General features: G+C 38.4%; 1 protein-coding gene across 1 annotated transcript in view; it reads left to right on the plus strand.

The window, feature by feature from the left end:
* The first annotated feature begins 930 nt into the window (after positions 1 to 930).
* SDHAF4 (succinate dehydrogenase complex assembly factor 4) overlaps positions 931 to 17564 on the plus strand; it is a 29685-nt gene continuing 13051 nt past the window's right edge. The window contains exons 1-2 of the mRNA XM_078447060.1: positions 931 to 1108; positions 15636 to 15785. Coding sequence (XP_078303186.1) covers positions 1045 to 1108; positions 15636 to 15785 — 214 coding nt within the window. The 5' untranslated portion in view covers positions 931 to 1044. The remainder of the gene's footprint in view (positions 1109 to 15635; positions 15786 to 17564) is intronic.

The raw sequence follows: 17564 nt of genomic DNA on the forward strand, positions 1-17564 counted from the left end.
AAAGCCATCTGTGTAACAGCTTCGAATTTTTTCCTCAGTCAACTAGTCACAAGCAACTTGTTGTTAAGCTATATATATAAACTAAGGGTCAAATGTATGTGTGGGAGCTACCTGCTAATAAAAATTGCTTGAGTTTTGTTTCCGGCCCTGATCTGTATATAATACTCTTAGTAAAAGGACTCCTTATCTAGGAGGATCAGATAACTCCTAGTTCTTGATGAGAAACTCAGATTGCATAGCCTCCTAATGTCACACTGTCAGACATTACCAGCACCCAATAGTTAGCCAAAAAATTTTCTGAAAAATAAAAAATCTAGGGACCTGCACTGTGATTCTGTAAAGATTTCCACAAGTTACATAAAGCCTCCTGATCTGCCACATATGTTCCAAACACCACTGCAACTGTTGGAATTCAAGGGCCAATTGGCAGGGCTCCTTCCACTACAGCCTGAACCAGATGGCAAGCCTTCTCTTGCTCTGCACTTCATTCACAACTGTCATCTTTCAGGTCATCTGGTCAATGAGTCAGAAATCACGAATTAGTGCACTGAACAACTAGATATTTAAAAAACAAAAGAGAATTGAGGGGAAAGAAAACTATTACACGGGCAAAAGAGTAAAAGGTACTTTTATCTTTGTATACTATAAAAGAGATCTTTCAAAAGACCTCTGCCTCAGATTAAGAGGAATACACGGAATTATTCCCTCATCCGACTTCAGCCATGATTTGGGATTTTAATCACCAGGAAGGTCAGGGTAGCTTGAGTCGCTCTTCGCGAAAAAGCTGACCCTCTCCATCCGCCTTTTCCTGCACACAGCCCAGGATTGGAGCACAGACTCCTAGAAGAGCTCTGGAAGCCCGCCCCTCCCGGCCACACGCACGCCCCGCCCCTCCTTACGCAGGCCCCACCCAATCTCAAGCACGCCCCGCCTCACGAGAGATCCGGCCCGCCTGTGGGTTGGGCTCCGAACTGCGCCGCTGGCTCCTTCTTCCTGCTCCTTCATCCTCTGCTGGGCCCAGAGGACGCTGCGGGAGTCGGCATCATGACTGTAACGAGGCTAGCTCGGTTGCTTGGCTACATCCCGGCCACCGCGTGGAGAGCGGCAAGTAAGGCGCCCGGCCCCGGGGCCAAGGTCGCGGGCGGGGTCGCGAAGGCCGAGCGCCGCGAGAAAAGCCTCCCTCGGGGAAGCCGCGTGTGTGTCGGGAGTCTGAAGGTGCTGGGTGTTGCAGAGCTTCTCTTCCTCAGCTCAGCCACGCACGTCTTGGTCCTGGGCAGGTCCCTTCACCGCCCGGCTCAGGGTTGGGACTAGGGCTAGAAGATCACCCCAGCCCTTCGAGAGGCTGGACACCTGCGTCCTTCCGGTCATTGCTCTGGTCTGGAAGGGCAGCAAACATTCTAGGTTGTTTACTTTGGAGCTCTCAGGGCGCACTACGCTTTGATGCTCGTGAAAAAAAAAAAAAATGGAAAAGACGGCCCTTGGGAACGAGAATCATTCATTTACTTTCATTTACTTATTTAATTTACATCAAAAAATGTAGCGGTTTACTGTATTTAAAAAAACTGGAAAAGTGCAGACGTCGCCCCACGGTAGCAAATTAGTATAATAAAAATTAGATGAAGTCGAATTGTTAACTACAAAGAAGTATGTATGCTTTCAGTAAAAACTGACATTTTTAACCTATTTTTGTTGGAAGCTTTTTTCAATATTTTGAACTTAACCACAATTAGTTTCATTGAGGGCATCCTGGAGAAATTGTGTAAGTTGAAAACAGAATTACTGCTTCTCATATTAATGAATCCCAGATTTCTATGCAGTTTGTTTTCTGTATTCATTTCTCCCCAGATATATTACTTGTTAATTGTAAACATTTAAATGTTCCAGGAAAGAATAATACAGAAAGTGAAAGTCCCATTTTTATCCAGCCTTCAAGGTAATAACTGCACATTTTGTTATGTGTTCATTCACCATCCCTTTTGCACTTGTGTTAAAAACTTAAGAATGAGGTATTTGATACCCAAAACATGTATAACACGAGTAAGTTATGAAGCACAGCTTACATTTATGAACCCATTTTGCAATTTAAGAAACAGAATATTTCTGTTATTAAACAGCAACCTGTGTGCTTTTTCCTGATGCAGCCGTGTAATTTTACATGTTTTTGATCTTTATAGAAATGGCTTCTTACCATTTGTATTTTACTTGCTTTTTTCCTACTAACACTGTATTTTAAGAATCATCTATGTTGCTGTGTAAGGTTGTAGTTATTTTCAGTTGTGAGAATATATCGTACGGTTTTTCCATTCTTCTTCTCAGTGGACATTTGGGTAATTCTGGAAACACCAAGATTGGCTGCTACACATTCTTGCATAAGTTATGGGTGTTCTCATGCAAGGAGTGGAATTCTGGAACCTATGGTATAGGCCTTTGCAGTATTACAATGTGATGCCAAGTTGTAAAGGCATTTTCTGTTCCTACTGGCAATTACATTCCTACCAGCAGTGTATTAGAGTTTTTCTTGCTCCACATACTTGTCAATATTCGATAATCATCAGAAAATTTGATTTTTGCCTGAATAGGGTTTTGAAATGGTAGATCATTGTGATTTTGCTTTAGGCAAAATCTGGGTTTTATATCCAGTATCCTAGCTAAATTCCTTTTCTCTTTTAACTTATCCAATTAGAGAAGTTAAACATCTTTTCAAATATTTATATTAGCTTTTTTGGTGAAATCTCTTCATTTTCTTAATGGATTTTTTTTAATGTTTATTTTTGAGAGAGATCGCGAGCAGGGGAGGGGCAGAGAGAGAGGGAGACAGAAGATCTAAAGTGGGCTCTCTGCTGATGGCAGTGAGCTCGATGCGGGGCTCAAACTCCTGAACCATGAGATCATGACTTGAGCCCAGGTCAGATGTTCAACCGACTGAGCCAACTGGCACCCCCATTTTTATCTTTCTTCTTGATATTCTTTACATATATTTGAATGCTAAACCTTTTTTGGTTATGTAAGTGGCAAATAGCCCAGTTTGGGGCTGTTTTTGTCACTCCATGGTGTCTTTAAAAAAAATTATATGCAGTGTAGCACAGTAAAATAATGGTTCTGCATGTACAATCACACATCTTCAAAAGAAAGTTGTCTTTTGATGAACAGATAATCATAATTTTATTGTAATTTTGTCTTGATCTTTTGTTTATTGTCAGTGCTTTGTGATCTTGTCTAAGAAAGCCTTTTCTGCCCTAAAGTCAGAATTATTCTCCTATACTTTCGTCTCAAAGGACCATAGTTTTGCTTTTTATATTTAAGCCTTTATTCTACCAGGATTGATTTTTATATATGGTGTGAGGCAGGAAACCAATTTCATTTATTTTTCATGTCAATAATCAGTTGTCCTGGTCCATATAGTAGACCTTTCCCCCACTGATACAATGCCAGCTGTCTTAAATCAAGTTCACATGAACCTATATGCATGGGTTTATTTCTTGGTTTCCTTTTCAGTTGCATCAATTTGTCTATTCCTGTGCTGATATTTATCAGCTGTATTAATAACCATACCTTTATAATAAGTCTTAATATCTAATAGGGTAAATGCCCCCATTTGTTTTTCAGAAGTGCCTTGGCTCTTCTTACATATCTGCTTTGCATATCAAATTCTTTAAAAAAAAAAAAGTTCCTGTTGCGATTTGATCGCTTCTCAATAATTTTTTAAATTATCATTTTCTGACTGCTGCTTATGTATAGATACATAGTTGAATTATTAATGCTTTTGTATCCTGCAGCCTAGCTAAATTACTTTATTAAATAATTTATTTGTAGCTATGTGGGGAGGGTATGTATGCTAGGTAGACACTTATATTATCTGCAAGTAATGAAAATCTAGTTTCTTGCTTTCTAATATTTATATCTTTTTTTTCTCTTTCCTTGCTCAGATTTACAGTAACATGTTGATATCTTGTTTGTGATTGTAAAGGGAATGTGTTCATACTTTAAGTGTCATATTAGCTGTAGATGTGCCCTTTATCAGGTTAATGAAGTCCTATACTATGTCTAGAAGGGTTTTTGTTGTTGTTTATGTATTTGTCTGGTTTTTAAGACAATAAATCTTGAAATTTACTGAACTCATTTTTCTTCATCTTCTCAGTGATTATATCATTTTTCTCCTTTAAATCTGGTGAGTTGGTGAATTGTAGATTTTGCTAATGCTCTAGCATTCCTAGAAAATAATTCAAATTGATCATGATTATATATTTTTTTAAGTTTTATTTATTTATTTTTGAGAGAGAGCACAAGGGGAGAGGGGCGGGGGGGGGGGGGAACCAGAGGATCCAAAGCCAGCTCTGTGCAGACATCAGAGAGCCCAATGTGGGGTTCAAACCTTAAACAACTGAGTCACCCAGGCATACCATAATGATTATATTTTTAATATGTTGGATTTGATATGTTTATATTTTGTTTAGAAATTGGCCTGTAATTTTGCTTTTTTGCAATTTCCTTTTCTGGTTTTGAAATTAAGTTATTCTAGCCTCTATTCGAGAATCAAATTCGAGAGTCTTCCACCCTTTTGCTGTCTTTGTTATATTTTGCTTAAAGAGGTTATTTATTCCTTGAGTGTTTGGTATAACTCACTATAAAACTATGTGCTCCTCCAGGGAAGATTTTAAATTACTGATGTAATTTCTTCGACAGTTATTGCATTGTTTATCAGGTTTTCTTTTAGTTTTGATAAGTTAAATTTTTCTAGAAAATTGTTCATTTTGTATACTTTGATTATATAGGCATAAAGTTCCCTTTTTAAAAAATTTCTGCTCTCATTATATAATCTACTTTTTAAGTTTTTTTCCTGTTTGTTTATTTTTGAGAGAGAGAAAGAGACAGCCAGCAACAGAGACAGTGTGAGCAGGGTAGGGGCAGAGAGGGAGGGAGACACAGAATCCAAAGCAGGTTCCAGGCTGTGAGCTGTCAGTACAGAGCCCAACACTGGGCTCGAACTCATGAACGGTGAGATCTGGACCTAAACCAAAGTCAGATGCTTAACTGACTGAGCCATCTGGGCTCCCCCCATTATGGAATCTATTTTCTTCATATTATTTATTTTGCCTTCTCTGTCTCTTTTTTTTTTTTCATATTTGCCTAACTAAATACTTTACAGTAGTTTTAGTCTCATAAGGGAACCAACTCTTGGTTTTGTTGATGCTCTCAGCTTTTTTTTTTTTTAAGTTTATTTATTTATTTTGAGAGAGACAGAGAGGGCACAAACTAGAGAGGGGCAGAGAGTGGGGGAGAGTGAGAGAATCTCAAGCAGACTCCACCCTGTCAGCATAGAGCCCGATGCAGGGCTCCAACTCACAAACTGTGAGATCATGACCTGAGCTGAAACCAGGACGCAGCCAGTGGCTTACTGACTGAGCCACTCAGGCACCCAATCTCTTACTTTTTTATGTCTTTTGTTTGTGTTATCATTTTCTTCTCTAACTGTGGTTATTTTCTTTCCATTTTCTGTGTGTCTCTCTCTTTAAAACAAAACTAAACAAAACATGGAAACGGCGCATCTCCCATGGCATAGTTGGGGCTACAAAAACAAGTTACCACAGTGTGGTTTAAACATCAGACATTTATTTCTCCCAGTTCTGGAGGCTAGGAAGATCAAGGTGCCAGGACATCTGGTCTTTGGTGAGAGCCTACTCCTGGTTTGCAGATGGCCATCTTCTCACTGTCTCCTCACATGGCAGAGAGCAGAAGGCCACAGCAGGCTCTCTTATCTCTTCTTATGAGGGCACTAATCCCATTCATGAGGGCTCCACTTCATGACCTAATTACCTCACAGAGGGGTCACCTCCTAATATCACTACATCAGGGGTTAGAATTTCAACATATGAATGAGGGTGGTGAGGGGAACTCAAACCTTCAGTCCATAAAATGGGTCTTCTTTTTTTGTTTGTTTTAGAAACATGGTGTGGTGCTTGTTACATAAACAGCATGTGGCTGGATTTTGTTTTGGAGTCTGACAAGTTTATACCTTTTTAACTGAAGAGTCCATTTATAACCATAATTATTGATATAATTGGCTCTATTTCTCCCATCTTTTTTCACTTTCTGTTTGTCATACTTTGAGTTAAATATTTTCTTGTTCCATCTTTTTTCCTTCTGCTGGTTTGGGAGATATACATTGTCTTTTATTGGTTATCCTTGAAATTGAAATGCATACCTAAGGAAGTCTAAAGTTAACACCTTATCCTAAACATTACAAGGTGTAAAAATGCTTTGAATTCACTCACCCTCTACCTTTGTTGTTCACCCTTTTAGGTGTGTATATGTGTGAGTTCTCATGTATATGTTGGAATGGGTTGTGCTTTTGATAATCCCACATCACAGTTGTTAATGGTTTTATACAGTCAATGAACGAAACTTTTATTTTCTCTCTATTCTTATCTCACACTTCACCTTTGGGATCACTTTCTTAAAGTAAATTGCTTAGAAGTTCCTTTCATGACAGTCTTTTGTGGTAAAGTTTCTTAGTGTTCTTTTTGATATATATCTTATTTTTAATCCAAAGATCTGGTTTCTTTTACTTTTTGTTTTTTAAAGGTGGTTTGAATGGGTGTATCATTTTCTCATAGCTCTATCTTCTGGCTTCTATTATGGCTATGGGGAAGTTATCTGTCCAATTTTTGTTCCTTTATTAGTAATCTTTCTTTTATCTGTCTTCTTAGGTCTTCCTTTGATGTTGGGATTGTTCATTTTACTTTGTTTCTAGATGTACTTTTTTGCCCCTTTAATTTGGCATTTCTTTGTGCTTCCTACACCTGAAGATTCCTGTCTGCTTTATTTCTCATGGTCTTTCCATTATCTCTTTGTGGAATTATGATTAAACAAACATTTGTTAGACGTTCTCATTTTATCCTCCACATGTGTGAGCTTCTCTTTGGTTATTTTCATCTTTGTCTCTATGCTTTTTCCTGCATAATCGCTTCAGAACTAAATTCTAGACCACAAATTCTCTTTTCAACTGTATCTGTTCTGCTATTTAGCCCTTCGTTTGAGCTTTAACTTTAAATTGTTATATTTCTAAGTTTCTGTGTTTTTTAAGTTGGTCTTGCATAGTCTCTTACTCATTTCTCCTTTTTTTGGCTTTTTTTTTTCCTTGAACACATTAAATAGTTATTTTATATTCTGATGTCAGTGATTTCAGTATGTTGAATCTTTATGGTCTGGCCCTGTTTGTTGATTCTGCTGACTCTTGCTTGTGATGGCTTGTTTCCACACATATTTTCCTGAGATTCTCTCTGTGAGACCTACATGAGACATGGGTTGAGAGAGTATTTTTCAGAGGATTTGCTTCTGCTTTTGCCATGTGACCGGGGCACCTCAACTTTAGACTTGGGTCCACTTTATATAAGGTATTCCCCTCGGGGGGTTTTCGACCGTGCAGATAGCGTGCAATCAGGCATACATAAACATAAGTATGGTCAGCCAGTACTTTCAAAATCTCTAGAAGGCTTCTTTTACACATCCACTCAGAACCAAGGTTGAGATGGACACTTATCCTTCCTTCACAGTTCTCTTCATTAACTGGAAGTTTTTTTCTAGCTCCTTGTTCTTTAGACCAGCAGCATGAGCATCACCTGGAGATTGTTAAAATGCAGAATGCAGATGCCACTCAGACCTACTCAGAATCTGCTTTTTTAACAAAGATCCCCGGGTGTTTTATATGCACATTAAAATCTTCAGGCTCAATTACTTTTCTGAGTGCTGTGCCTCCTTGAGTCTTGGCCTCTGATAGGCTTTCTGTTTTGCTCAGGTTCAAAAGACTCCTCTCCCTGCTGTCCTGGGAGCTCTGTACCCTAAACTCTAGGTGAGAAAGGCACAGGATATATGGTGGTTTAAGTGTTTGGTTACCTCACTGGACTGCTTTGTTAGTTTCTCATTATTTACTTTCTTAAAGGTTCTTTGATTAAAAAATTTTTGTATATTTTTCAACCTTTTTAGATGTTTTATAGCTGTAGGTTTTTGGCATCTCTAATTTATCAAACTGTCAGAAACAAGTTCTGAAAAGTTGTTTGTTGTTTTAATTTTTTAACAGTAATTCAATTTTTTCTGTTGCTTTTATTATTCTTTAAATAATTAAAAAAATTTTTTTTAAAATATTTATTTTTGAGACAGAGGGAGACAGCACGAGTGGGGGAGGGGAAGAGAGAGAGACACAGAATCTGAAACAGGCTCCAGGCTCTAAGCTGTCAGCACAGAGCCCGATGCGGGGCTCGAACCCATGAACTGTGACATCATGATCTGAGCCAAAGTTGGACATTCAACTGACTGAGCCACCCAGGGGCCCCTATTATTTCTTCTTTTAGAAGGTCATCTTTGGGGCACTGGGGTGACTCGGTTGGTTAAGTGTCCAACTCTTGATTTCGGCTCAGGTCAGGATCTCACGGTTGGGGAGTTTGAGCCCTGCGTTGGGCTCTGTGCTGTCAGCACAGAGCCTGCTTGGGATTCTCACTCTCCTCTCTACGCCCCTCCTCCACTTGCACCTAGTCTCTCTCTCTCTCTCAAAAAAAAAAAAAAGGTCATCTTGTTTCTTGTAATGTACTTGTAAACACAGTTCCGAATAAGCTTTGGATAAGGCCATATCACCCCTTGATGAAGAAGACATGGGCTTTATGGTGGTGATTTTGTTTCTCAAAGGATAATTTTTGCTTTAAGTTTGTCAGCTATTGCCCATGTAGTTGATACAGTCAGAATCTTGCTGATGGCCAAAATGTAATACTAACATTAATATACAGCTAACTTTTGAATAATTTGGGGGTTAGGGCCTAAACCCCTGTACCATAAAAAGTCCACATATGACTTTTAGGGTGCCTGGATGTCTCAGTTGGTTAAGTGTCTGACTCTTGATCTCAGCTCAGGTCTTGATCTCAGGGTTGCGAGTTCAGACCTCACGTTGGGCTCCATGCTGGGCGTGGAGCCTACTTAAAAAAAAAAAAATCCACGTATAACTTTTGACTTCCCCAAAACTTAACTACTATTAAAGCCTACTGCTGAACGGAAGCCTTAGGATAATGTAAACGGTTGATTAACACGTATTTTGCAGATTACACATATTATATATTCTTACACTAAAGCTAGAGAAAAGGTTATTAAGAAAATCATAAGGAAGAGAAAATACATTTACAGTACTGTGCTGTAAAAAGTCCATGTGTATGCAGACCTGTGCAGTTCAAACTTGTTTGCTCAAGGGTCAGCTGTAATTACTGATGCTTAGTAATTACTGATGCTTACTGATTACTGTTGTTTGACAGGCAGAATCCATAGGAGTGGCTCTGGGGCTCACCTTCACCTCTTTGCTAATCCTTATCATCTGATAGACCCTTTTTTCTTGTTGTCTGCCCATCAAGCTACTCACATGTGTCTCACTGTCACCATGACTGCCAGGTTGCTGTGCATGGACTCGTTTCCAAAGCTATAAAGTTTGTGGGTGCCAAAGAGCACAATGTCCCTATCTTCTCTTGTACTGTCCAGAAATGAGAGGAATTCTCCACATTCTGTCACCCTGTTACCTGTCTGCAAAAATAGTTCAACGTAGGCCTCCCTGATCTCAGAGTCCCCTGAGAAAACTGGTTTTTTAGCTTTTCCTTGCAACTTTTTTTTTCTACAGGTAAAGTTCTACACTTTGCAACTCTTCTGTCTTTTCCAACAACACACCTACCTTCCTGTTCCTTACCAAAAACCCTTTTGTACATTGACTCTTGTGTCCTAGAATTAGGCTCAAGTTATTATTACACTCAGTGTGAGCACATAGAGACATATGCATTACTTAATTTCTCTGAACTAGCCTGCAAGATAAGTAGAAGTACCCCCATTCTGTAAATAGGGAAACAGACTCAGTGAGATACATACAGTAACTTTGTCAGGGCCACATTGCTAATAAGTGGTGTTGCTGTCATTGGGACTCGTGTGATTCTAATGCCCTTGGTTTGCAAGTTTTTTGTTGTTGTTTTTTTTTTTTTTTTTTTACTTCTTTGTTGTATTACTGAAGCAAGGGGCCAAGCTGCTGTAATGGTTCTGCTGATGGGACAGGCAGGACACCTCTGCTTTGACAGGTAATTCGGGGATCCATGTTCTTTTCATCTCATTGCTCCACCATCTGTAGGGCAATGCCGATGATCAGCCTCATATACAGTAGTAGAATTTTACTAGTTATTTACACCTATGTTCTGAATGGTTGGACATACGTTCTGAATGGGCACTGTCTATACAAGTTATTAAATATTTTAAGTATCACCTTGCTCTGGATTTTGTCCACATCTGCATGGTTGAAGCTGGGTCCCTGCCATGTCTATATTACAACCCAAGGAAATGGGAAAAGAAATCCAGGGCAGTTAGCTTGTTGCAAAATGAAGGCAACCTAAAATTTACGCATATCATTTTCGGTCACAACCCATTGGTCACAACTTGGACACATGGATGCTTGGCTGCAGGGAGGCTGAGAAATGTAATCTCTAAGTGAGTGGTCTGATGCTCAGCTTAATAGCAAACAAGGTGGGAGTGGGAATCCTAGAACTAAACGGAAGAAGGGAAAAGTGGCTACTTGAGACATTTAGCAGTCTCCACCACATTGACCTAATGCCACTTTTTCAGGAAATGATTTTGTTCATATTGAACAGAATTACTGCAAATTAAAGACAGTCACACCTGCCCCATCAGATAATTGTGAGCTCTAGTGAGATGTCCTATTTTTAGCTTCTAGCACAGTGCCTGGCACATAGTAGGCATTTAACACATATTTATTACTTGTATTATTTACATTTAGTATATCTGTATCACTTAAGAGGAAAAAGATTTTTTTGTTTATTTATTTTGAGCGAGAGAGAGCAGAAGGGGCAGAGAGAGAGAGAGATAGAGAGAGAGAGAGAGAATCTGAGCTGGCAGCGAAGAGCCCACCACAGGGCTTGATCTCACAAACCATGAGATCATGACCTGAGCTGAAACCAAGAGTCAGATGTTTTACCGACTGAACCACCCAGGTGCCCCAAGAGGAAAAATTTTTAGCTTCAGATTTTGTCTGCATTATAATTGGCAGCCAAGACTATATTTTGTGCCATTTTTATGATTTTGTATAAGTGCTTAGGAATTTCTACAGATTTGGAACATACCAAGATTAATTTTTACACTGAATATCATTTCAAGCTTTGAGTTAAGAGATTTTTTGATTTGCAAAAGCAACCAAACCTAAACAAAAAGTGCTAATTTTATTGTATTGAGTTGAGCTTGAATGCACAGGAGCAGGTGGCTATTGGTATATGTTAAATACTTGCTGATTTTTAGGCTTCAAAGTGAGTTATTTGATGTACAGTAGCATAGACTTACTTAGTAACCCGATGCACAGTCTAGTCAGTCATTAGCCACAATTTAGATCTAATCTGTATTATCACTGAATTATCACCACTTACACACAACCTTTCATGCTTTACAAATTTGTAACAGATTTGTAGATGAATAGATAGTTGGACATCAGATGATGGACTGAAGTTTCTATTGTGGAGGATGGCCAAACTTTCTAAATTGGGATATTTTGATGTCAAATGCTAAAGAATCCTATATTTCAGACAAGAAGTGACTAATTAACAAAAAGCCCATGATTTGGAGTGGAAATATCTTTCAATTGAGCATTGTCCATGTTCACCAAAATTTTCAATATAATATTTTTCTAAATAGTTAATCACAATGAATCAAGATCAGATTGTTATATGAAGTATGTTAGTATAACCAGAAACTCAGATTTCTATATTTTCCATTTCTTAAATAAAAATAAATGCTGGGGCACCTGGGTGGCTCAGTCGGTTGAGCGTCCGACTTCAGCTCGGGTCATGATCTTGTGGTCCATGGGTTTGGGCCCTGCGTCAGGCTCTGTGCTGACAGCTCATAGCCTGGAGCCTGCTTCGGATTCTGTGTCTCCCTTTCTGTCTGCCCCTCGCCCGTTCATGATCTGTCTCTCTCTGTCTCAAAAATAGATAAACATTAAAAAAAAATTAAAATAAATGCTGCCTTATAAGATGTTATTACCAGTTTTTCTCTTTAGCCTTTTAGTATATGTTTAAGTATTATTATGAGAACATAAGAAAAAATGCAATATGTGCTTAGATACTAAAGTGGGAGTTTGAAGGCAAAATGATCTGTACTCTAAGTCAATAAATAAAAATTTTAAATAAATACATGTTTTCATTTTAATGTATATAGAAATTTTTATATAAATTCCAGGTTGGCTGTGGACTGAGCCACCCAAGCACCCCTGTAATTTTTTAACTTTCTATAATTTTGTTTATATAATTTTTAAAAATTTTTGTTAATGTTTTATTATTTACTTTTGAGAGGGAGAGGCAGAGCATGAGTGGGGGAGGGGCAGAGTTTTTCTCAGCCAATTAATATCATAAATATGAAGCATTTATATAAGTGAGCATGTAGATGGGAGAAAACTATATTAATCCTGTAGATCATTGTCATAGCTTTATTAAAACATTCAGTTATATATTTTTTTTTAATATTTGTGTTTTGTGGGCTCTTGGATTTGTGGGAGAATGCTAGTTTGTATTCCAGTTGGTCAAACTATAATTTCTCTACTCACTCATACAGTAGATAAACAAATGAAGAGCCTGATGTACTATTTTGAAATTGCTAATACAGTTTGTATGTAATTTTAACTTTATCTAATCTTACAAACAAATCTTATATAAATTCCAAGTTGGCTGTGAACAGTGTATATGTATAAAAAGACACACACACACACATCTATATAAATATGTGCATATGTGTGCATATATATATACACACATTATATGTGTGTGTGTGTGTGTGTGTGTGTGTATATATATATATATATGTATATATATATATATATATATATATATATATATATATATATGTATAATTTTTCAAAGTAATTTCTGTGCCCAACATGGGGCTCAAACTCATGACTCCAAGGTTGCATGTTCTACTGACAGAACCAGCCAGGCTCCCCTATATATAATTTTTTTTAACTTTTTTTAATGTTTGATTATTTTTGAGAGAAAGAGAGAGAGACACAGAATGTGAGCAGGAGAGGGGCAAAGAGAGGGAGACACAGAAACCAAAGCAGTCTCCAGTCTGTCAGCACAGAGATTGACGTGGGTCTCGAACTCACAAACTGTGAGATCATGACCTGAACCACTGAATCAACTGAGCCACCCAGGCGCCCCTATAATTTTTTATTTTTTTATAATTCTGTTTATATAATTTTTAAAAATTTTTGTTAATGTTTTATTTATTTTTGAGAGAGAGGGCAGAGCATGAATGGGGAAGGGGCAGAGAGAGAGGGAGACACAGAATCTGAAGCAGCTCCAGGCTCTGAGCTGTCACCACAGAGCCCGGAACGGGGGTCGAATTCGCGAACCGCGAGATCATGACCTGAGCCGAAGTCAGACGCTTAACTAACTGAGCCACCCAGGCGCCCATGTTTATATAACTTTTTAAAGTAGAGGGTAGGGTGATGTAGTGATAACTAGAATATGAATAAAATACATATAATGAAAGAAAATTCTAATTATATGTAATGCTACCAGGAGCTTCCAGATAATACTATGATGATAATAGATAAAATTTGTCACAGTACTCAGTGCTATGCATGAATTGTCTTATTTAATCTATTTAGCAACTCATGAGATAGGTACTCTTACCTTCAATTTAGACAGGAGGAAACAGATTTAGAAAGGGTAAGTCACTTGGGGTGCCTTTGGCTCAGGTCACATACTCAGGGTTTGCTGAGGGTTTGTGAGTTCGAGCTCCGTATCAGGCTCTCTGCTGTTAGCGCAGAGCCTGCTTCAGATCCTCTGTCTCCCTCTCTCTCTGATCCTCCCCCGTGTACATTCTTCCTCTCTCTCTCTCTTTCTCTCTCTCAAAAATAAACATCAAAAAAAAAAAAAAAAAAAAGCGACTTTGTAAGTCGCTTGACAAAGGTCCAACTAGTAAGTGCTTGTATTAGTTTCCTACTGCAGCTGCAACAGATTGTCACAAACTTAGTGGCTTAAAACATTTTCCAGTTCTGGAGGTGAGAAGTCTCTGGACTGAAATCAAAGTGTTAGGGCTATGTTCCTTCTGGAGGCTCTAGGGGGAGAATCTATTTCCTTCCTTTTCCACCTGCTAGAGGCTGCTACAGTTCCTTGACTCATTGCCCCTTTCCTCCATCTTCGAAGCCAGCAATATCCATCAAGGTATTTCATACTGCTCTCTCTCTAGTTCTCTCTTCCAGTTGTCTCTTCCCCTTTTAAGGATTCTTGTGGTTACAGCAGACCCACACAGATAGTACAGGATAATCGCCCTGGTCCAAGGTCATCTGATGAGTAGCCTTAATTCGAACTGCTACCTAAATTCTCCTTTACCATGGAACCTAACTTATTCATAGATTCTGGGTATTAGGCTCTGATCTTCAGAAGCCATTATTCCACTTAACCACAGTGGTGGAACTGGAACTGGTCCCTACCTTGGTTTGCCTTGGAGCCATTCCTTTAGAAAGTTGAAAACCCAACCCTGAGGTCATTTTTTCAGGGTGGTTTAGCCTTTTGAACATTATCTTGACAAGGGTTGCATAACTTTCATAGTACTGAAAGTTGTTCAACTTTTCTCTTTATAACCTATAGTGAAAGTGATCTCACTTTTATATTGTAAATGCCTAATACATTTTTAAATGTTAATTGGCAGGAAAAGAAGACCATGATTAGGATTCAAATATATTTTAATTAGGATTAAGATTTATTTATTTATTTATTTATTTATTTATTTATTTTTCTTCACTATATGAAATTTATTGTCAAATTGGTTTCCATGCAACACCCAGTGCTCATCCCAAAAGGTGCCCTCCTCACTACCCATCACCCACCCTCCCCTCCCTCCCACCCCCCATCAACCCTCAGTTTGTTCTCAGTTTTTAAGAGTCTCTTATGCTTTGGCTCTCTTCCACTCTAACCTCTTTTTTTTTTTTTCCTTCCCCTCCCCCATGGGCTTCTGTTAAGTTTCTCAGGATCCACATAAGAGTGAAAACATATGGTATTTGTCTTTCTCTGTATGGCTTATTTCACTTAGCTTAACACTCTCCAGTTCCATCCACGTTGCTACAAAGGGCCATATTTCATTCTTTCTCATTGCCACGTAGTACTCCATTGTGTATATAAACCACAATTTCTTTATCCATTCATCAGTTGATGGACATTTAGGCTGGATTAAGATATATTTAAATCACAAGTCCCTTGCGATTTAAATAGTAAATCCTGTCATTAAACTTTGTACTATTTAGTTACTGTTAATGATCTCATTTCTGATATTTTGGGCATTGCTTCAGACAGGAATCAGTATTTTATATTAGAAGTTTTTATGATTTTGATAATGGTTAATTTATTTCAGAGCTCTTCTTTTTAAACTGATAATATTAGTTGCCTCCAAGGAAGGGAAATGCCTGTCTGGAAGATAGAGGGAAGATTTTTTAGCTATATGTCCTTTTGTACTTTTTGAACTTTGATCAAAGTGAGTGTATTAACTAAAAACAAATAAATTGTTAATTTTTTAAAGTAGAATAAATAAGCAGCTCCTATTTTTTCACTGTCTCCACTCTCTAGGATCACCACTTGTGTGTTGTTCCGTGAGGAAAATGAGTTCTCAAGGAGAAAAATCCAAACCCATCAAACAGTCTCATAAGAAGCCAAAGGTACCAGAAGGTCGTTTTGATGCACCAGAAGACCCTAATTTAGAGAAAGAACCACTGACAAGTGAGTATAGGCACGTCTCACAGATATTACAGGTTTGGTTCCAGAATACTGCAATAGAGCAAATGGCAGTAAAGCAAGTCACATTATTGTTTTGATTTTCCAGTGCATATGAAAGTTATGTTTACACTCTATGGCAGTCTATAAAGTGTGCATTAGCATTGTGTCAAAAAAAAATATGTATACCTTAATTTAAAAATACTTTATTGCTGGGACACCTAGGTGGCTCCATCGTTGAGCGTCCGACTTTGGCTCAGGTTGTGATCTCATGGTTCATGAGTTCGACCACTGCATTGGGCTCTTTGCTGTCAGCACCGAGCCTGCTTGAAATCCTTTGTCCCCTCTCTCTTTATCCCTCCCCCCAAAAAATAAATAAATATTAAAAAATACTTCACTGCTAAAAAATCCTAACCATCATCTGAGTTTTTAGTAAGTTGTAATGCTTTTTCTGGTGGAGGGACTTGCCTTGATGTTTATGGCTGCTGACTAATCAGGGTGGTGGTTGCTGAAGGTGGGGGCTGTGGCAATTTCTTACAACAGGACAACAGTGGAGTTTGCTGCATTGATTTATTCCTTTCATGAAAGATTTCTCTGTAGCAGAGATGCTGTTTGATTACCTACAATAGAACTTCTTTCAAAATTGAAGTCAATCCTCTCAAGCTCTGTTACTGGTGTATGAACCATGTTTATGAAATATTCTGAATCCTTTGTTACCATTTCAACAATTTTTTTAATTTTATTTTTTAATATGAAATTTATTGTCAAATTGGTTTCCATATAACACCCAGTACTCATCCCAACAGGTGCCCTTCTCAGTGCCCATCACCCACTTTCCCCTCCCTCCCACCCCCATCAACCTTCAGTTTATTCTCAGTTTTTAAGAGTCTCTTATGGTTTGCCTCCTTCCCTCTCTGTAACTTTTTTTTTCCCCTTCCCCTCCCCCCATGGTCTTCTGTCAAGTTTCTCAGGATCCACATAAGAGTGAAAACATATGGTATCTGTCTTTCTCTGTATGACTTATTTCACTTAGCTTAACACTCTCCAGTTCCATCCACATTGCTACAAAAAGCCATATTTCATTCTTTTTCATTGCCACGTAATATTCCATTGTATATATAAACCACAACTTCTTTATCCGTTTATCAGTTGATGGACGTTTAGGCTCTTTCCATAATTTGGCTATTGTTGAAAGTGCTGCTATAAACATTGGGGTACAAGTGCCCCTATGCATCAACATTCCTGTATCCTTTGGGTAAATTCCTAGCAGTGCTAATGCTGACTTACAGGGTAGATCTATTTCTAATTTTTTGAGGAACCTCCACGCTGTTTTCCAGAGCAGCTGCACCAGTTTACATTCCCACCAACAGTGCAAGAGGGTTCCCATTTCTCCACATCCTGGCCAGCATCTATAGTCTCCTGATTTGTTCATTTTGGCCACTCTGACTGGCGTGAGGTGATATCTGAGTGTGGTTTTGATTTGTATTTCCTGATGAGGAGTGACGTTGAGCATCTTTTCATGTGCCTGTTGGCCATCTGGATGTCTTCTTTAGAGAAGAGTCTATTCATGTCTTCTGCCCATTTCTTCACTGGATTATTTGTTTTGCGGGTGTGGAGTCTGGTGAGTTCTTTATAGATTTTGGATACTAGCCCTTTGTCTGATATGTCATTTGCAAATATCTTTTCCCATTCCATTGGTTGCCTTTTAGTTTTGTTGATTGTTTCCTTTGCAGTGCAGAAGCTTTTTATCTTGATGAGGTCCCAATAGTTCATTTTTGCTTTTAA

This window comes from Panthera onca, chromosome B2 (genome assembly GCF_046562875.1).
Source record: "Panthera onca isolate mPanOnc1 chromosome B2, mPanOnc1 haplotype 2, whole genome shotgun sequence".
Classification (NCBI taxonomy): domain Eukaryota; kingdom Metazoa; phylum Chordata; class Mammalia; order Carnivora; family Felidae; genus Panthera; species Panthera onca.